The 22,017-nt window shown below is 42.6% G+C and overlaps 1 protein-coding gene across 1 annotated transcript; it reads right to left on the bottom strand.

The window, feature by feature from the left end:
- Positions 1 to 574: 574 nt before the first annotated feature.
- On the bottom strand, positions 575 to 7,856 carry LOC121534975 (E3 ubiquitin-protein ligase TRIM7-like). The gene is made up of 11 exons (XM_041841620.1): positions 7,761 to 7,856; positions 7,460 to 7,575; positions 4,951 to 5,010; positions 4,640 to 4,729; positions 4,427 to 4,543; positions 2,832 to 2,969; positions 2,578 to 2,712; positions 2,435 to 2,486; positions 2,055 to 2,081; positions 1,920 to 1,946; positions 575 to 1,808 (listed from the first exon to the last, which is right to left on the bottom strand). The coding sequence occupies exons 1-11, from the start codon at positions 7,777 to 7,779 to the stop codon at positions 1,276 to 1,278; spliced, it is 1,314 nt and encodes a 437-aa protein (XP_041697554.1). The 5' UTR covers positions 7,780 to 7,856; the 3' UTR covers positions 575 to 1,275.
- Positions 7,857 to 22,017: the final 14,161 nt, after the last annotated feature.

Raw genomic sequence — 22,017 nt, 5'->3', positions numbered from 1 at the left:
AGTCAGCCCTGAACTGTAAATACTGAATTGGGTGCTGTCAAAATGTACACTGTAGTGAGTTACATGCACTAACAAAATTCCTATTTAGAACAATGGTGTTGGAGGTTTTACAAGTTTAGCTCTGCAAGCAGTTCAATGTAGATATGCAGTTCCATGTAGAAACCCCAGTGTAACTAAAATGTAAAACACTGTTGCATGCAAAAACTGGAAATGCTATGTGGTTTTCTAGAGTGTAGGCTATACACTGTTGGTTTTATGCTGCATTAACAGATACTAATGTTTTAAATAGATTTCTAGATATTGCGTAATAACAGCTCTTTGAGGTGTCATGTGGACTCAAGCAATAGCATAGTTCCTCTCCTTGATGTGAAAGCAGCAGTAAATGGTTTTCCGTCAACTGTGAGAAAATAGTTAACAAACTGTTACTCTCCGATAGTGTACAAAGGGCCTTACTCTACCTGGAGATGTCTGCACTTATGTTCACGCTCTCTCTAGGTAAAGAGTAGTTACATATTTAACATTGTAGTTACAAATTAAAAGGTTTAAAAAAAGTTTTTGTCAATAAGTATAACCATTAAGCTCATTGCCCTCTTTATTCTGTATGAGGAAATCAGCAAACAAATTCATGTTTCAAGAAAGAAGGTTGTTTATATACATTGATTCCATACTTCATTAATCTGTGTACATATCATAAAATAAAACCGTTAAAATAAAGCACATTACTTGTAGAAGCATCAAAGTTTTAAAGATGTGGCAGCAACATTCATATAGATAATGTCGCCATAGTCAAGGACTGACAGGAAAGTTGTCTGTACGATTCCTTGACTGAACGATTGTTTTAAATGATCCAAGGTATTTAAATGAGTGGGCTCGCTCAATGTCGCTCCATTCAACGTGCCGCTCTTTAAGTCTGTGGAGTCAATGTTGTGGGCTCTAGAAAATAGCATGACTTTGTTTTATCTGCATTCAGTAGCAATTTTAGGTCAACAAGTGCTTTTTTAAATGACATTAAAAGCCATCTGCAGATCAGATATACAGCACAGTATAATCAGCATAAAGGTGTCCCTTAGTTTTTTACTAAGGAACCAATATTGTTTATATACCGTGTGAATAATACAGGCCCTAAAATGGACTCTTGAGGGACACCTTTTGTGATCTCAAGGAATTGTGAGTTGAGACAGTCAGCAACTATACATTGAGATGTCCATAAGGTAGTTACTAAACTAATCACATGCACTGCAATCAAGCCCGACAGCATGCATCAAGTTATTTTGCCTACAGAATAACCAGCTCTCTGTCTGTCTCAATGGTTCCAAACACAGGGTAAATCTTTCCAGAGTTATCAAAATTGGTATTAAAAGTGTAAATGTGGCGTCTTTCCTCTGCATCATAGAAGGATATCTGCCCCCCCTCTATGTCTAGCAACACCCCTAACCTAGAGGGTGGAGACTGGTTCAGTTTAATGACTGGTGCAGTTACAGCCATGAGCTCCCCAAGCTGCAGACGCAAGGTCCAGTAACCGGCTTTTGTGTTCAGAGTTGCAAAGCCATTCCTTGGTGCTGACTCTCTAACCACCCCTATCCTCCACTCTGCCTTGCCCCTGACTCCCACCTGCCAGTAATGTCTCCCAGATGTAAAGCCCTCTTTTGCCTGCACACACCACCAGCCATCATACTTGTGGGAATTAGGGCTGTATCCACACCAGGGATCGAAGACACTCTCAATGATGGTGGCCATTTTCACTCTTTTCCTGTCAGGGGACAGTAGGAAACTTGGGTTGGCTGTTTGTTCATCCAGAGTGATCTGAGCTGCAAAGAGATTGAAGTAATGAAGTTGTTATTAATACCAGAACACTGAAACTAGTCTCTCTGTGTTATCTCATTTGAATAATATTTGCATTGGCAATGAACCATACCAACCTGATGCTTTCGAAATCCATTTCCAAACTGTAATGAAACAGACACAACATTTAGGATCACGTTAGCAATGAAGAGCTACAAAACATACGTAAAACATTATTTTGAAGCAGACGTGAACTGTGGGATTTGACGTACTTAAGTCAGGAATGCGATTCAGAGTCACTAAGGGAAAAATATGAAGAAAACCAAAACATATTAGATAAATGAACTGATTAATACAATCTTTGTTGACTTCTTTAATAACCTAATAAAAAGCATGAGCTGGAGCACACCCAGAGAACATTATTTTGTGTGGAGGTGCTGACTAATGGCGAATAAACTGTAAGCTATAAAAACAAATAAAGAGAGTTGCACACTCTATATATAAACTCCCAGTAATTTATTGGGTTGAACACCCTGAAGAAGGTACAGTGATGCCGAAACGTTGGTGTTTTACCCAATATATATAGAGTGTGCGACTCTATTTATTTGTTTGACTTCTTTAATAACCACACCCAGTGGAAGCAGACACTCACCTCTGCTTCTGAACCTTTGTCTATTTCTGAACCACTGCTTTACAATGGAACCCTGTGAAAACAACAGCTATGTTATATTACAGTTCAGCCTTATTTAAATGTCACTTAAAGAGACATTCAATAGGTCTTTGTTTATGGCTGACCTCCTGCTGTTCCTGTAGCATGCTCCAGATGAGGAAGTCCATGACAGGGAGCATGTTGGGAAGCTTCTCCCTCTTCCACTGTCTCTCCAGATCCTGCAGTACTGAACACACATCCTCATCCGGACACACTGAGTCCTGCGGAGACACAGAGACATATGATGATATTGTAGGATGGTCTCCTTGTATTATGTATCATTGTAATGTTACAGATTACTTTTTGGGGTTCTCTTTTAGTTTTATGGTCTTCCTCTCACCTGTTCCATATCCTTGAGTGTCCAGGCCCACTCAGACAGGGCTTTCCTGGCTTCCCTCAGTTTCTGTTCCTTGTCTGGTTTCTGTTGATCCAGAGGGTCGTCACTCCTCCTGTCTCTTGTGATTTCCCCTGCTGGTGTCTAGTAAACAGCAAGACAGGTGGTTTATTACAATCATCTCCGTGAGCTCCAAAAGTATTGGGACAGTCACAATTTTGTTGTTGTTTTGGCTCTGTACTCCAGCACTTTGAGGTTAAAGTGCAGACTGTCAGCTTTAATTTGAGGGTATTTTTCATCCATAACAGGTGAACCGTTTAGATATTTTTGTACATAGTCCCCCCATTTTAGGGGATCAAAAGTATATGGACAAATTCACTTACGTGTATTAATGTAGTCAAAAGTCCCATATGTCCCTCAATGATTACATCAAGCTTGTGACTCTACAAACTTGTTGGATGCATTTGCTGTTTTGGTTGTGTTTCAGATTATTTTGTCCCAATAGAAATGAATGGTAAATAATGTATTGTTTCATTTTGGAGTCACTTTTATTGTAAATAAGAATATAATATGTTTCTAAACACTTCTACATTAATGTGGATGCTACCATGATTACGGATAGTCCTGAATGAATCGTGAATAATGATGAGTGAGAAAGTTACAGACGCACAAATATCATATACCCCCCCCAAAATGCTAACCTTATTAACAATGTTATTGTAATGGTGAGAGGTTAGCATGTCTTGGGAGTATGATATTTGTGGATCTGTAACTTTCTCACTTATCACTATTCACTATTCATTCAGGACTATATGTAATCATGGTAGTCATTGTATCATTTCAAATCCAAAGTGCTGGAGTACAGAGCCAAAACAACAACAAATGTGTCACTGTCCCCAAACTTTTGGAGCTCACTGTATGTTACTTCACCCAGAGCAACTGGCTGTCAACACTGTGTGTTACTTCATCCAGAGCAACTGGTTGTCAACACTGTATGTTACTTCATCCACAGCAACTGGTTGTCAACACTGTATGTTACTTCATCCAGAGCAACTGGTTGTCAACACTGTATGTTACTTCATCCACAGCAACTGGTTGTCAACACTGTATGTTACTTCATCCAGAGCAACTGACTGTCAACACTGTATGTTACTTCATCCAGACCAACTGACTGTCAACACTGTATGTTACTTCATCCAGACCAACTGACTGTCAACACTGTATGTTACTTCTTCCACAGCAACTGGCTGTCAACACGGTATGTTACTTCATCCACAGCATCTGGCTGTCAACACTGTATGTTACTTCATCCACAGCAACTGGCTGTCAACACTGTATGTTACTTCATCCACAGCAATTGGCTGTCAACACTGTATGTTACTTCATCCACAGCAACTGGCTGTTAACACTAAGTGCATATGACATGTATTTATACTGCTTGTAGTGTTTGAATAGCGCCAATTGAACCTCTAAAATATGAGGGCGGTTTCCTGGACACAGAATGAGCTTAGTCCTGGATCTCCATCCCAAATTATTCTTAGTCTAGGACTAAGCTTAATATGTGTCTGTGGTAACTGTCCCATGGTGTATGTATTATTTACCTGTCGTGTCTGTGATGAGTGTTTCAGTTCCTCAGCCCACTGCAGTATAAAGTCTTGACGCTCCTCTTGACAAGATCCATCCTCACTCACTCTGGTTAGAAAGGAGGTGTTGCTGATCTGTGAGGAATGGTACAGGACAATTTATTATGACTCATGAAGATGTAAGATAAGATATGATCACATACTTTATTTTCACTATACAGATTGACTTACCTGAACTACCTTGCTTAGTTCAGCAGCAAGTTCTCTCATGATTAATTTAGACTCATCCAAGGTGAAATCTTCTTTCTCTTTGACAGTTCCCTAAGGAAAGAGGGACAACGAATTGTCTGGTGAAAGGATTCTGCTGCTGTCTACTCCACATGATTATGATACTGCTGCTGTCTACTCCACATCATTGTGATACTGCTGCTGTCTACGCCACATGATTATGATACTGCTGCTGTCTACTCCACATCATTGTGATACTGCTGTGGTCTACTTTGTCTAAGCAGTAGACCTACTATGTATTTCATTCACCTTACCTTTATTTGTGCCAACAACTCAAGCACTATACGCTTGAGGCGTTTCTTCCCCTTTGCAAGCTGTTGAATAGAACAAAGTATGGACATGAGCGTTGCTGGTTTGAGAGTGAAAATGAAGTCAAAATAATTTCAAAGAACGTTTCATACTATAGATTACTGGCATTGAAAAGACTGATTTGATCGCAATGCATTCTTGTCAAGAACAGATGTCATAGTTGCTTATCTGTATCTTGCCTTGCACATAACCTGTTTTACTTCTTAGATTGCTTCAGAAAATATTGGTTGGACTTTGGAATGCTGTCCTGGAATGAGTCCTGACTAATAGAAAAAATAACATTCTGCATAGTGGAGCTCCTTCACAACATATTAAGGTTAATTTAAACCAATGTTGGAGTTCCTGTTTCGTCAGATGAGACATTCATGACCGAAACATTGGTTTAAGTCGAGCGTGTCAAGAAAGGTGCAGCATACAGTTGAAGTCGGAAGTTTATAATAATAATATGCCATTTAGCAGACGCTTTTATCCAAAGCGACTTACAGTCATGCGTGCATACATTTTTGTGCATGGGTGGTCCCGGGGATCGAACCCACTACCCTGGCGTTACAAGCGCTGTGCTCTACCAGCTGAGCTACAGAGGACCACATACATACACTTAGGTTGGAGTCATTAAAACTCGTTTTTCAACCACTCCACAAATTTTGGCAAGTCGGTTAGGACATCTACTTTGTGCAAGTAATTTTTCCAACAATTGTTTACAGACAGATTATTTCACTTATAATTCACTGTATCACAATTCCAGTGGGTCAGAAGTTTACATACACTAAGTTGACTGTGACTTTAAACAGCTTGGAAAATTCCAGAAAATGATGTCATGGCTTTAGAAGCTTCTGATAGGCTAATAGACATAATTTGAGTCAATTGGAGGTGTACCTGTGGATGTATTTCAAGGCCTACCTTCAAACTCAGTGCCTCTTTGCTTGACATCATGGGAAAATCAAAAGAAATCAGCCAAGACCTCAGAAAAAAAATGGTAGACCTCCACAAGTCTGGTTCATCCTTGGGAGCAATTTCCAAACGCCTGAAGGTACCACGTTCATCTGTACAAACAATAGTACGCAAGTATAAACACGATGGGACCACGCAGCCGTCATACCACTCAGGAAGGAGACGCGTTCTGTCTCCTAGAGATGAATGTACTTTGGTGCAAAAAGTGCAAATCATTCCCAGAACAACAGCAAAGGACCTTGTGAAGATGCTGGAGGAAACAGGCACAAAAGTATCTATATCCACAGTAAAACGAGTCCTATATCGACATAACCTGAAAGGCTGCTCAGCAAGGAAGAAGCCACTGCTCCAAAACCGCCATAAAAAAGCCAGACTACAGTTTGCAACTGCACATGGGGACAAAGATCATACTTTTTGGAGAAATGTCCTCTGGTCTGATGAAACAAAAATAGAACTGTTTGGCCATAATGACCATCATTATGTTTGGAGGAAAAAGGGGGAGCTTGCAAGCCGAAGAACACCATCCCAACCGTGACGCACGGGGGTGGCAGCATCATGCTGTGGGGTTGCTTTGCTGCAGGAGGGACTGGTGCACTTCACAAAATAGATGGCATCATATTGAAGGAAAAATATGTGGATATATTGAAGCAACATCTCAAGACATCAGTCAGGAAGTTAAAGCGTGGTCCCAAATGGGTCTTCCAAATGGACAATGACCTCAAGCATACTTCCAAAGTTGTGGCAAAATGGCTTAAGGACAACAAAGTCAAGGTATTGGAGTGGCCATCACAAAGCCCTGAACTCAATACTATAGAACATTTGTGGGCAGAACTGAAAAAGCGTGTGCGAGCAAGGAGGCCTACAAACCTAACTCAGTTACACCAGCTCTGTCAGGAGGAATGGGCCAAAATTCACTCAACTTATTGTGGGAAGCTTGTGGAAGGCTACCCGAAACGTTTTACCGAAGTTAAACAATTTAAAGGGAATGCTACCAAATACTAATTGAGTGTATGTAAACTTCTGACCCACTGGGAATGTGATGAAATAAATGAAAGCTGAAATAAATCATTCTCTCTACTATTATTCTGATATTTCATATTCTTAAAATAAAGTGGTGATCCTAACTGACCTAAAGCAGGGAATTTTTACTAGGATTAAATGTCAGGAATTGTGAAAAACTGAGTTTAAATGTATTTGGCTAAGGTGTATGTAAACCTCCGACTTCAACTGTATATCTGTCTGTTTGATCAAAACTGAAACCTCTATACCTGTTTCTGGTAAGAGTTGTTAACCAGAAACTACACAGCACATAATAACAGGGTGAGGGCATGTCTGAGCAGCTAAAGCATATCAAATCTTGGCTGACTACACCCCGAGCTGAGAAGGAACGCACATTCCACTGAGACACACAGTGCATGCATTGGCTGTTAAAACTAAAATACAACCGACTTCAAGGGAATTTCGACAAAATAATGATATTCTCTAAACATTTGACTATATTACCTTGTGTAAGCTCATGAATGGTTTGTTGAAAGGTTGTGAAGAACAGGTTCTATGATTGTTCTCTTTTTGGGAGGTACTTCCAAAGCTGCCATAACTGCCACCAACACTCAGTATCTCTGCAACAATGAATAACAGTCAGGTGAAGAAAAATAATTTATTGCGATAAATAACATCTTCAAAAGATGCACTTTTCACTCTTTGTTGGTCTACTTCTAGTATCTATTTAATGACGCAATACCACTTCAGAAAACAGATATAACAGCTGTTATTGTTGCTGTAAATGTCAGAAATGTCAATTTACCAACTGTCTGTGAAGCCATCTTTTTCCTATCATGATGCCTTAAAACCCAGTGAGAGTATAGAAGGCAGAATCCTTTTCAGGAGTCCTGTTGTTCTTCACCATCCACAGAATGAAGAACTTGTTTTGATTATGGCTTGTTTACAGTCTCAGAAACTCCACCCACCAGCACCCACTGGTCCATTTCACACAAGGTTATTTTTTTACATGAATAAACAGAAAGTGGAATGGTACACCGTAATACAGCTTTATTCCAATTACTAACTGTCACTACAGTATAAAACATCCTAAAAACTATTACAATACTGTACAATTAAAACATGGTTTTGTCTCAAAAGGTTAGGTTGCTATGAAAACCCAAAGGTCAGAATGAACTCATACACAGTGAAGAATAGAAAGTAAACAGTTTATAATGTAGACCTGAGGGGAGCAGCCCAGTCATTGTGAAAAGGGGGAAACAGTATGCAACAAATGCCGCGTTCAAGACAACTCTGAAATATTAAACTTGCAAACTCGTTGTAAAAAGATGAGCTCTGAGTTTCCCCACTTGGAAAGTATTAGAATCAACCAATCGGAAGCTCTACGCAAAAAAACGTACGCAAATTTTAACTTGGAGGTTCTGAGTTTCCAAGTTTCCGCTTGCCCCGGTTTCCACTAGACAACATAGCCACAAAGTAAAAACATCTTTCCCATTTTGCCGGCCCGAAGGGAGAAATCAATAGGGGAATATCACAGCCAATCACAACTCTGGCAGGCAAGTAATAATGTGAAACACAGTCATTCCACGATTAGTTAGATATTGTGTTGACATTTTCTGAAATTCCAATGCAAAAATGAATCACCTTTAAGTGTATAGTTAAAAAAAAAATTATATCACTTTGGAACATGTAAGTGGTATATTTAGAAAACTGTAAGTACAAAACTCTAAACTGCTAACACTTGTAATGCTCCCTATCTCATGTTCAGAAACTTTGTTTGTGCATTCATTGGAGTGGAGCAGATCTTTCACCCCATTATTAATGCTAAACCAAATGTTTCTGTGAGATACTATAAAAATATTACATTTAGTCACCAATATATCAGATAATAATAGGTTCACCGTTTAGTCATTTTAACTAACATTTAATCCAATAGCAAGAAATACAAGATATAAATTTTTATATATACAATAAATTATTTTTGAAATGCTGAATAGAAAGAATAGTAGGTGATTAATATACTTTTCCAAATAGTACTTGACTATAACTTGACTTACACAACTTATTATTTTGTATAATATGTATCCAATGGCAGGTTGTGAGCATGTTGACAAATATGTCAAATGTACAGTTTCAGTATCCTTATACAGTATATACAGTGCATTCAGAAAGTGTTCACACCCCATGACTTTTTCCACATTCTGTTGTGTTATAGCCTGAATTTTTAATTGATTAAATTGAGATTTTGTGTCACTGATCTACACACAATACCCCATAATGTCAAAGTTGAATTATGTTTTTAGAAATGTTTACAAATTAATAAAAAATGAAAAGCGGTAATGTCTTGAGTCAATAAGTATTCAACCCTTTTGTTATGGCAACCCTAAATAAGTTCAGGAATAAAAATGTGCTTAACAAGTCACATAATAAGTTGCATGGACTCACTTTGTGTGCAATAATAGTGTTTAACATGATTTTTAAATCACTACGCCATCTCTGTAAACCACACATACAATTATAAGTAAGGTCCCTCAATCGGACACCTATTGGTGGATGGGCCTAAAATAAATCAGACATTGAATATCCCTTTGAGCATGGTGCAGTTATTAATTACACTTTGGATGGTGTATCAATACAGCCAGACACTACAAAGATACAGGCGTCCTTCTTTACTCAGCTGCCGGAGAGGAAGGAAACTGCTCAGGGATTTCACCATGAGGCCAATGGTGATTTTAAAATAGTTACAGAGTTTAATGGCTGTGATAGGAGATAACTGAGGATGGATCAACAACATTGTAGTTACTCCACAATACTAACATAAATCACAGAGTGAAAATAAGGAAGCTTGTACAGAATAAAAATATTCCAAAACATGCTTCCTGTTTGCAATAAAGCACTAAAGTAATACTGCAGAAAATGTGGGAAAGAAATTAACTTTTTGTCCTTAATACGAAGTCTTATGTTTGGGGCAAATCCAACATGGGTATGCTTGTCATCGTCAAGGACTAGGGAGTTTTTTCTTTCATAAAACAAAACGGAATAGAGCTAAGCACAGGCAAAATCTTAGAGGAAAACTTAGTTCAGTCTGCTTTCCAACAGACACTTGGAGACAAATTCACCTTTCAGCAGGACAATTACCTAAAACACAACGCCAAAAATACACTGGAGTTGCTTACCAAGACGGCATTGAATGTTCCTAAGTGGCCTAGTTACAGTTTTGACTTAAATCGGCTTGAAAATCTATGGCACGCCTTTAAAATGGCAATGATCAACAACCAACTTGACAGAGCTTGGAGCATTTTTTAAAGAATAATGGACAAATATTGTACAATCCAGGTGTGCAAAAGCTCTTAGAGACTTAGCCAGAAAGACTCAGAGCTGTAATCACTGCCAAAGGTGATTCTAACATGTATTGACTCAGGGGTGTGAAAACGTATGTAAATGAGATACTTCTGTATTTCATTTTCAATAAATGTGCAAACATTTCTAAAAACATGTTTTCACTTTGTCGTTATGGGGTATTGTGTGTAGATGTGTGAGATTTTTATTTATTTAATCCATTTGGAATTCAGGCTGTAACACAACAAAATGTGGAGTAAGTCAAGTGGTATGAATACTTTCTGAAGGCACTGTACATGTACGTAGGACAAATCATCAGAAATAGCAGTATTGTGGTGGTATTGTAAAGCAGTTGGCAACTGTAAAAATGTATACTGGTGTAGCATGGTGTTGTACGCCATTTCTGCGTGACCTGTCAACTGATACAGTATCGCCTGTGTCTCTGCTTGACAAAGTCATCAGCTTACAATGTATCAATGAAATTCAGATAATGAGTGGGGAAAAAAAGTATTTAGTCAGCCACCAATTTTGCAAGTTCTCCCACTTAAAAAGATGAGCGAGGCCTGTAATTTTCATCATAGGTACACGTCAACTATGACAGACAAAATGAGAAAAAGAAATCCAGAAAATCACATTGTAGGATTTGTTATGAATTTATTTGCAAATTATGGTGGAAAATAAGTATTTGGTCAAGAACAAAAGTTTCTCAATACTTTGTTATATACCCTTTGTTGGCAATGACACAGGTCAAACGTTTTCTGTAAGTCTTCACAAGGTTTTCACACACTGTTGCTGGTATTTTGGCCCATTCCTCCATGCAGATCTCCTCTAGAGCAGTGATGTTTTGGGGCTGTCGCTGGGCAACACAGACTTTCAACTCCCTCCAAAGATTTTCTATGGGGTTGAGATCTGGAGACTGGCTAGGCCACTCCAGGACCTTGAAATGCTTCTTACGAAGCCACTCCTTCGTTGCCCAGGCGGTGTGTTTGGGATCATTGTCATGCTGAAAGACCCAGCCACGTTTCATCTTCAATGCCCTTGCTGATGGAAGGAGGTTTTCACTCAAAATCTCACGATACATGGCCCCATTCATTCTTTCCTTTACACGGATCAGTCGTCCTGGTCCCTTTGCAGAAAAACAGCCCCAAAGCATGATGTTTCCACCCCCATGCTTCACAGTGAAAATTACAGGCCTCTCTCATCTTTTTAAGTGGGAGAACTTGCACAATTGGTGGCTGACTAAATACATTTTTCCCCCACTGTATTGTTGTATATAACCCAAGTATTTCAGCAGTGCATTGTACACTACACTATGATTCCAAATGGTAGCACATAGTGTGACTCTTTCCACTATGTCCTATTGAGGAGGAAGACGATATAGTATTTACAGCCAAATCCATATATGATTTGGTTTTACCTTCCAACATAGTTTACATTGAAATAAACATAGTTTATTTCAATGTACCACATACTTTGTGAAGTATGTGGTACTGTTAGGCCTACTGCTGCTAGGTAGCTCTCTCTCTGCTCTCTCCCTCCCCTCTGTCTGTCCTTGATTGCAGGAGTGAAGTCTGGTGTGCGGGAGTCAGGGTTCCAGCTGCAGCTCATTCACCATAATCACCTCAGCCTTTAAGACCCGGTCAAACTTACCACTCATCGTCAGATCATAGTCAAGACGACCATGTTAGTCTCGCTGCCGACTCAACCTGTTTATTTTTGCTCTTTGTGTTTTGGCTTGTTCTATTTACTTTTTCTCCTGTGCCACAGATATTTGGAACCTGACTCCTGCCTCCGCTTCACTCCTGCCACCACCATCCTGCTCTCCATTACCGGACCTCTCTTTTGGACTCACCACGGACACTAGGACATTACGGTACCACACCTGCCCTGATCTGGATCTGTTACCCTCCCGGTAACCTGGACTTGCTCTTCCCCTATATTTGGAAACCTGGACTTTGAACATTGTAAATAAACCTGTTAAAACTTCTCTGGCTTGGTGTACTGATCTGCATTTGGGTTCTTATCCAGGTAAATCATAACAGTATGATCTGACCATCATGAACCCAGCAGACAGTAGCTCGGATACCACCCCAGAGTGCACTCAAATTTGGACTGCCATAGCCAATCAGGGCATTTTACTTGGCCAACATGATACCCTGTTTAAGACGATTGCTGAGGACAGTCAGGTGCTGATTAATCAGGTTCAATTACTCACCAATCAAGTGTCTGCCCTTACTACCCCTTCAGCCCAGATCAGAGAGCCTTTTGTTCCTGCTCCAGAGCGCTATGACGGGAACATGGGAACCTGTGGCGATTTTTTGACTCAATGCTCGTTAGTGTTTGAACAACAGCCCCTCACCTACGCCTCAGAAAGAGCCCGTGTTGCCTACCTTATCAACTCTACTAGCGGTTCCGCTCGTGCCTGGGGATCCGCGGTCTGGGAGAGTCAGTCGGACATTTGCAACGCTTACGTTGCCTTCACCACTGAGATGAGGAAGGTTTTGACCACCCCGTACGAGGCAAGGAGGCTGCGAAACGGTTGTTTTCTCTTCGGCAGGGGCTCGCAGTGTGGCGGAGATGGCAGTGGAGTTTCGGACTTTAGCAGCAGTGAGTGGTTGGAATGACGAGGCATTACAAGGAGTGTTCATCAATGCTTTGTCTGAGACTTTAAAAGATGAATTGGTGTCATATGATGAATCGCCTACGCTGGATAATCTTATTTCACTCACCATCAGGTTGGATAATCGGATTCGGGAGCGCCGCCGGGAGAGGAGTGTTAGTTCCAAGCAACCTGTCTGTCATCAACAAACTCCTCCCCGCATCTTCCCTACGGAGAAAGCCGTGTCTTCCCGAGTCGATACGAGGAGCACTGAACCCGAAGCCATGGAGGTGGGTCGTGCACGGTTGTCCTCAGAGGAGCGTGCACGTCGCATTCAGGCTCGGGTCTGCCTGTATTGTGGAGAAGCTGGTCATTTCGTTCCTTCCTGCCCAGTTCGTCCGGGAAAAGGGCCGGCTCATCATTAATGGGAGAAGTTTTGGTGAGCCGAGCAGCGGATTCTTCCTCTTCTCCCCGCATTCTGCTCCAGGCATCCCTCCAGTGGCAGTTCCAGAATCTCTCTGTTAGTGCGCTGATTGACTCTGGTGCAGACGAAAGCTTTTGGATAGAGAGTGGGCTCAACAAATGGATTTGGAGACTGTTCCTATGGACTGTCCGCTGCAGGCTAAGGGTCTGAATGGACAATTGTTGACCCATATTACCCATCAGACTGTTCCTGTTTGTCTTAGAGTGTCGGGAAATCATCAGGAGAACATTCAATTCCATATTATCGACTGCCCACAGACCCCTCTGGTCCTTGGTATCCCCTGGCTCATAAGACACAATCCACACATTGATTGGGTGACAGGTAGAATTGTTTCATGGAGCACATTTTGTCATGTGAATTGTTTGTGTTCTGCTCTGACTCCTGCCAGTACTGTGCCTCGACCTCCACTGGAGTCCATGGATCTTTCTAATGTTCCTGACGTGTATCATGACCTGGCATCCGTTTTCTGCAAACACAGAGCTACTTCTCTTCCTCCTCACCGGCCTTACGACTGCGCCATTGACCTCCAGCCAGGAGCCCCGCTCCCCAGCAGTCGCCTGTACAATCTCTCCCGGCCGGAGACGGAGGCTATGGAGAACTACATTCGGGACTCCTTGGCAGCAGGTATTATGCGTCCTTCCTCGTCACCTGTAGGAGCGGGATTCTTTTTTGTTGCTAAGAAGGATAAGACCCTCAGACCCTGTATTGATTACCGTGGACTTAACAACATCACCATTAAGAACAAGTATTCTCTGCCTTTGATTAATTCTGCTTTTCCCCTCCTTCATGGTGCTACCATCTCTACGAAACTGATCTTCGTATCACCTGGTGCGCATTCGTAAAGGTGATGAATGGAAGACTGCCTTCAACACACCCTTGGGACATTTTGAGTATCTGGTTATGCCTTTTGGGTTGTCTAATGCCCCTGCTGTTTTTCAGGCACTAGTCAATGATGTCCTTCGGGACATGTTGAATCGGTTTGTTTTTGTCTATCTGGATGATATCTTGATTTTCTCAGAGTCCTCCCAGGAACATGAACTGCATGTGCGCCAGGTGTTGCAAAGGTTGTTGGAGAACAAACTGTTTGTGAAGATGGAGAAATGTGAATTTCATGTGTCTGAGACCTCTTTTTGGGTTACATCATCGCTCAGGGGGAGTTGCGGATGGACCCAGCTAAGATCTCTGCTGTCACGGACTGGCCAGCCCCCTCTACCCGCAAACAACTTCAACGATTTCTGGGGTTTGCGAACTTCTATAGGAGGTTCATCAAGGACTACAGCCGCATTGCGGCGCCACTCACCGCTCTCACCTCCATCTCACGACCGTTCGCTTGGAATGAAGGGGCCGAATCAGCGTTCGAAGAACTGAAACATCGCTTCGCCTCGGCTCCCATTCTGATGCAGCCGGACCCCGACCGCCAGTTTGTCGTGGAGGTGGATGCATCCGACACTGGGGTAGGTGCGGTGTTGTCACAGCGTTCTTCTGAAGATAACAAACTGCATCCCTGTGCTTTTCTCTCAAGGAAACTTTCTCAGGCAGAGAGGAATTATGATGTTGGCAATCGCGAACTGCTCGCCGTTAAGCTGGCTCTCGAGGAGTGGCGACATTGGTTGGAGGGCGGAACAACCCTTCATCGTTTGGACGGATCATAAGAATCTGGCTTACCTCCAGTCAGCGAAGCAGCTCAACCCCCGTCAAGCCAGGTGGGCACTATTTTTTGGGAGATTCAATTTTTCTCTGTCTTACCGTCCTGGGTCACGCAACGTCAAGCCTGACGCCCTGTCTCGTGTTCATTCGGCTGTTGATACTGGTAGTAACCCTGAACCCATTTTGCCTCCTACCTGCAGTATTGCGGTCGTCACATTTGACATCGAGGGGATTGTTAGACAGGCTCAACATCATCAAGCTGACCCTGGGAGGGGTCCTCCTAACCGGATGTTTGTCCCTGAGTCTGCTCGCTCCCAGGTACTTCAGTGGGCTCACTCGTCTCCCCTTACCTGTCACCCTGGAGTTTCGCGGACCCTTGACTTTGTGCGACGGAAGTTCTGGTGGGCCACGATGGAGGCGGACACTCGAGCCTTCATTGCTGCTTGTGCGGTATGTGCACGAAGTAAGAACTCCACCCAGGCCAGCGCTGGTCATCTACGACCTCTACCTATACCCAGCCGGCCCTGGTCGCATATCGCTATGGATTTTGTCACTGGACTTCCCCCCTCGTCTGGAAAGACTGTAATTCTTACGGTGATTGATCGTTTTTCTAAGTTCGCTCATTTTTTGGCCCTACCTAAACTGCCCACTGCCAGAGAGACGGCTGATATTTTGGTTGAACATGTGTTCCGCTCTCATGGTCTACCCACGGATATTGTCTCTGACAGGGGTCCCCAGTTTGTCTCCCAGGTGTGGAAAGCTTTCTGTAAAGCTTTGGGCATTACATCCAGCCTGTCCTCTGGATATCACCCCCCAGACCAACGGGCAAGCCGAGAGAGCGAACCAGGAGATGGAGACCGCTCTTCGCTGTGTCACAGGGTCTAACCCTGGGTCATGGAGCTCCATGCTCCCCTGGGTGGAATATGCTCATAACACCTTGACTAACGCTTCCTCTGGTTTGTCTCCTTTTCTGTGTGCTCTGGGTTATCAACCTCCCCTGTTCCCTTCTCAAGAGAGGGAACTGGCGGTACCCTCGGTGCAGTCCCACATGCGCCGCTGCTTCAAGGTCTGGAGGAAGGCCAGGGTAGCTCTGTCCCGAGCTTCGGCGTACATGCAGAGGCAAGCCAACCGTCACCGGTCCCAGGCTCCCGGTTACTCTCCTGGTCAAGAGGTATGGCTGAAGTCACGGGACCTTCCATTGAAGGTGGAGTCTAAGAAGATGGCGCCTCGTTTTATAGGACCGTTCAAGATACTGTCTATTGTTAACCCCTGCGCGGTTAAGCTACAGCTTCCTGCCTCCCTACGGGTTCATTCCACCTTTCATGTTTCCCAGATTAAGCCTGTGTCGGTTAGCCCTCTGTGCCCGCCCTCTCGTCCCCCTCCTCCGCCCAGGATCGTGGGTGGGGGTCCGGTCTACACTGTCCGGCGACTTCTGGATGTTCGCCGTCGTGGTTTCCAGTACCTGGTGGATTGGGAGGGTTATGGTCCTGAGGAACGTTCCTGGGTGCCCAGGAGCTTCATTGTGGATCCTGCTCTGGTCCGAGAGTTTCATAGGTTACATCCCGATAAACCCGTCGGCCGCCAGGTGGCGTCCGTAGAGGGGGGGTACTGTTAGGCCTACTGCTGCTAGGTAGCTCTCTCTCTGCTCTCTCCCTCCCCTCTGTCTGTCCTTGATTGCAGGAGTGAAGTCTGGTGTGCGGGAGTCAGGGTTCCAGCTGCAGCTCATTCACCATAATCACCTCAGCCTTTAAGACCCGGTCAAACTTACCACTCATCGTCAGATCATAGTCAAGACGACCATGTTAGTCTCGCTGCCGACTCAACCTGTTTATTTTTGCTCTTTGTGTTTTGGCTTGTTCTATTTACTTTTTCTCCTGTGCCACAGATATTTGGAACCTGACTCCTGCCTCCGCTTCACTCCTGCCACCACCATCCTGCTCTCCATTACCGGACCTCTCTTTTGGACTCACCACGGACACTAGGACATTACGGTACCACACCTGCCCTGATCTGGATCTGTTACCCTCCCGGTAACCTGGACTTGCTCTTCCCCTATATTTGGAAACCTGGACTTTGAACATTGTAAATAAACCTGTTAAAACTTCTCTGGCTTGGTGTACTGATCTGCATTTGGGTTCTTATCCAGGTAAATCATAACAGGTACAGTTTCGCAATGCTTAGTACAAAACTCAAAACAGATAATCAAAAACGCAATTGTTTCAAAACTCTAAGCACATTTTCTATTGACCAAGTACAACACACAAAATCTTGCAGTCACTTTTTCACCAAACTTAATCAGTGTCTAGAAATACATGTTTCACATTGGAATACATGTTCATATAAAGTCATTGCTTTTCACAATGCAATGCTCATATTACTTTGATATGATTGTCTTCTCATTTGTTAAAATACATTTTACTATTACTTAATTGATAATCACTTAAGGGTTTGGTAAACCTATAGATTTTAAACTGATTTGTCTACTACAGATTTTGAGAAATACAGTCGTGGTCAAAAGTTTTGAGAATGACAAGTATTGGTCTTCAAAAAGTTTGCTGCTTCAGTGTTTTTAGATATTTTTGTCAGATGTTACTATGGTATACTGAAGTATAATTACAAGCATCCCATAACTGTCAAAGGCTTTTATTGACAATTACATTAAGTTTATGCAAAGAGTAAATATTTGCAGTATTGACCCTTCTTTTTCAAGACCTCTGCAATCCGCCCTGGCATGCTGTCAATTAACCTCTGGGCCACATCCTGACTGCTGGCAGCCCATTCTTGCATAATCAATGGTTGGAGTTTGTCAGAATTCATGGGTTTTTGTTTGTCCACCCGCCTCTTGAGGATTGACCACAAGTTCTCAATGGGATTAAGGTCTGGGGAGTTTCCTGGCCATGGACCCAAAATGTCGATGTTTTGTTCCCCGAGCCTCTTAGTTATCACTTTTGCCTAATGGCAAGGTGCTCCATCATGCTGGAAAAGGCATTGTTCGTCACCAAACTGTTCTTGGATGGCTGCGAAAGGTTGCTCTCGGAGGATGTGTTGGTACCATTCTTTATTCATGGCTGTGTTCTTAGGCAAAATTGTGAGTGAGCCCACTCCCTTGGCTGAGAAGCAACCCCACACATAAATGGTCTCAGGATGCTTTACTGTTGGCATGACACAGGACTGATGGTAGCGCTCACCTTGTCTTCTCCGGACAAGCTTTTTTCCGGATGCCCCAAACAATCGGAAAGGGGATTCATCAGAGAAAATGACTTTACCCCAGTCCTCAGCAGTCCAATCCCTGTACCTTTTGCAGAATATCAGTCTGTCCCTGATGTTTTTCCTGGAGAGAAGTGGCTTCCTCGCTGCCCTTCTTGACACCAGGCCATCCTCCAAAAGTCTTTGCCTCACTGTGCGTGCAGATGCACTCACACCTGCCTGCTGCCATTCCTGAGCAAGCTCTGCACTGGTGAAAATGTATGTTTGTAAAGTATAAACATATAAAGTATGATATACACTGAGTATACAAACATTATGAACACCTGCTCTTTCCATGACATAGACTGACCAGGTGAATCCAGGTGAAAGCTATGACCCCTAATTGATGTCACTTGTTAAATCCACTTCAATCAGTGTAGATGAAGGGGAGGAGACAGGTTAAATAATGATTTTTAAGCCTTGAGACAATTGAGACATGGATTGTGCATGTGTGCCATTCAGAGGGTGTATGGGCAAGACAAAATATTTAAGTGCCTTGCGCTGCTATTTTTCACACGCAACAGTTTCCTGTGTGTATCAAGAAAGGTCCACCACCCAAAGGACATCCAGCCAACTTGACACAACTGTGGGAAGCATTGCAGTCAACATCCGTGTGGAACGCTTTCTACAACTTGTAGAGTCCCCACCCCGATATTAGCAAGGTGTTCCTAATATTTGGTTTAATCAGTGTATTCTGTATTGTACTATTATGATCTTACTTCACAGTAAGTTTAAAACATATATATGATATTGACAAGATCAGAGATGTACTCATTGTAACAATTGCATCCTCTATACCAGGGCTCTTCAATTCCGGTCCTGGAGGGCCGAAACACCTCTGTTTTTCATCCTTGTCACGCCCTGACTCAGGGGACACTTATATGTTGAGTCAGGGTGTATGTATTCCTTGTTGTGTTAGTTCTATGTTGTAGAATCTAGTATGTCTATTTCTATGTTGGCCGGTGTGGTTCCCAATCAGAGGCAGCTGTCGCTCGTTGTCTCTGATTGGGGACCATACTTAGGCAGCCTATTGGCACTAGTGGGTTGTGGGATCTTGTTCCGGTTAAGGTATGTTGTGTTGTGCTGCCTTGGACGTCACGTTTTGTTGGTTTGTTGTTTTGTCAGTTGTTTATTCATTTAAATAAACATGTACGCATATCACGCTGCGCCTTGGTCCGTCCCGTTCATCAACGATCGTGACAATCCTCTCCTTCTAATCAGGGGCTAATTCAGACCTGGGACACCAGGTGAGTGCAATTAACTACCAGGTAGAAATAAAAAAACAGAAGTGTTTCGGCCCTCCAGGACCGGAATTGAAGAACCCTGCTCTATACCAGGGGTACTCAAATCTTACCCTACGAGGTCCGGAGCCTGCTGGTTTTCTGTTCTACCTGATCATTAATTGCACCCACCTGGTGTCCCAGGTCTAAATCAGTCCCTGATTAGAGGGCAACAATGAAAAAACGCAGTGGAACTGGCATCGAGGTCCAAGGTTGCGTTTGAGGGCCCTATACAGTAAACATGTATCCAGAATTAAGTTGCTGGTGTCTTGTCTTTTTGATGGGGGGGGTCACACTGCTTTACTAAAATTGCATTGGCCAATACAGCACTGTAATACCGTAAAATGTACATGGCAGACGCTTTTATCCAAAGTAACTTCACATATTTTCATATGTGACCCCAGTGGTAATCAACAGAGGTGTGGACTCGAGTCATGTGACTTGGACTCGAGTCAGACTCGAGTCATGAATTTGATGACTTCAGACTCGACTCGACAAAATGTACAAAGACTTGCAACTCGACTTGGACTTTAACATCAATGACTCGTGACTTGACTTGGACTTGCGCCTTATGACTCGAGAAGACTTGCTACGAGGACTTGTAATGACTTGCAAAGGCTTGCTAAGAGGACTTGAAATGACTCGAAACTAAAATGTAGGACTTTGGACTCGACTTGAGACTTGATGGCTTTGACTTTTGACTCGACTTGGGACTTGCCTCATCTTTGACTCGACTTGACTCGGGACTCGAGGGCAAAGACTTGAGACTTACTTGTGACTTGCATAACAATGACTTTGTCCCACCTCTGGTAATCAAACCCACAACTCTAGAGTTGCTAGTGCCATGCTCTAACTAACTGAGCCACACATGACCACTACAATACATAAGTATAATACAATACTGTAAAATACAATACATGATTACCAAATAAAATAAAATAAAATTGTATTTGTCACATGCGCCGAGTACAACAGGTGTAGACTTTACCCGTGAAATGCTTGCTGACAGGCCCCTCCCAACAATGCAGAGTTAAATAATTATAATAAAAAATTATAACAATAACACAAGAGGAATAAAATACACAAGAATGGAGCTATATACAGGGAGTACCTGTACCATATCAATGTGCAGGGGCACAAGGTATTTGAGGTAGATATGTACATGAAGTCAGGGTAAAGTGACTAGGCATCAGGATAGATAATAATAAGAGTAAAATAAAGAACAGAGTAGCAGCAGCAAATGATGAGTGTAAAAGTGTGTGTGTGTGTGTGTGTATGTGTGTTTGTGTTGTGTCAGTATGTGTTATGTGCGTATGTATGTGAATGTGTGTGGGTTTTGTGTAAGAGTGTCAGTGTAGTGTGTGAGTGAGTGTGATCCCAGCTAACAACAAACATTCCTACAACTTTAGAGAACGTTCCCTTAAGAGTCTCATTAGGCCATTAACTAACGTTTTCAAAGGAATGTTCCTGTGATGTGCAAGGACTGTTTCCAAGAGATCATTCCCTTAGGGCTCAATTGAATCAGAACCACTTTAGCCAACATCCACATAGCGGTTGTTTTGGCAGGGTCGGAGGTGGAACTGTGTTAGAGCTGTCAAATCCACAAGTGGCTCCTGGCATTACACCTAAAGCGGACATTGCCATTGGCTGCACGGATGCAGCCTTGTTTACAAGTTTGAACACTGGAATGTGAGATGTAATCTACACCTTGATTAGGATGATAGAAATCCTCATTATTTTGTTTAATGATTTTTCAATTTGAGCATAATTATTTCTATATAGCATACACTTTCTCGTTCTGAGGCGGGTGTGGCTTTGTGACAATGATCGCAAGAGCAACTGCTCACCGATTTGACGGCTCCATCGCAGTTCCACTTCTGACACCACCAAAAAATCTGCTATGCGGGTGTCTGCTATCGCCGGTTAATGCTTTATCTGATTGAATCTAGGCCTTAATGTCAAATAGAACTTGGTTACCATGTTCTCAGAACTTAAGATATTAATGTTCTAGACACGTTTCATGGGAATGTTGCAAGAAGATTCATGTGTCCAGTTTTCTGAGGGTTAGGAGAATATTTCATCAATGTCCCATCAAATGTACACAGAACATGGTTGCCATGTTCTCAGAACATAAGACATGAGACTCCTGAGCAGGGACGGCCTGTTCAATAGGGCGATATGGGCGACGCACTGCCAAACGGGAAAAGGAAGGGATTTTTTTTCTAATCAATTATATCACGGCAACAGTAGTTATCAGTGTTGTAATCTGATCTGACTGCCACTAAATGTCAAATCAGGCTAAAGTCGTGCTTCAAATGGCCCCGCCCGTTTTTGGGCGATTTCAGTCAGGTTGAAAATCGCCCAGAAGTCTCTCATAGCCTGTCATGTAAAATCTATTTTTTTCAAATTTCAAAGCTTTCAATACATTCTCTATGGGTGTCTGTGGGCTTGCACTTACGCGCTTTCG

The sequence above is a fragment of the Coregonus clupeaformis genome, unplaced genomic scaffold (assembly GCF_020615455.1).
Source record: "Coregonus clupeaformis isolate EN_2021a unplaced genomic scaffold, ASM2061545v1 scaf0193, whole genome shotgun sequence".
Taxonomy (NCBI): domain Eukaryota; kingdom Metazoa; phylum Chordata; class Actinopteri; order Salmoniformes; family Salmonidae; genus Coregonus; species Coregonus clupeaformis.
The sequence above is the reverse complement of the archived record's forward strand: the minus strand, read 5'-3'. Positions and strand labels throughout refer to the sequence as shown.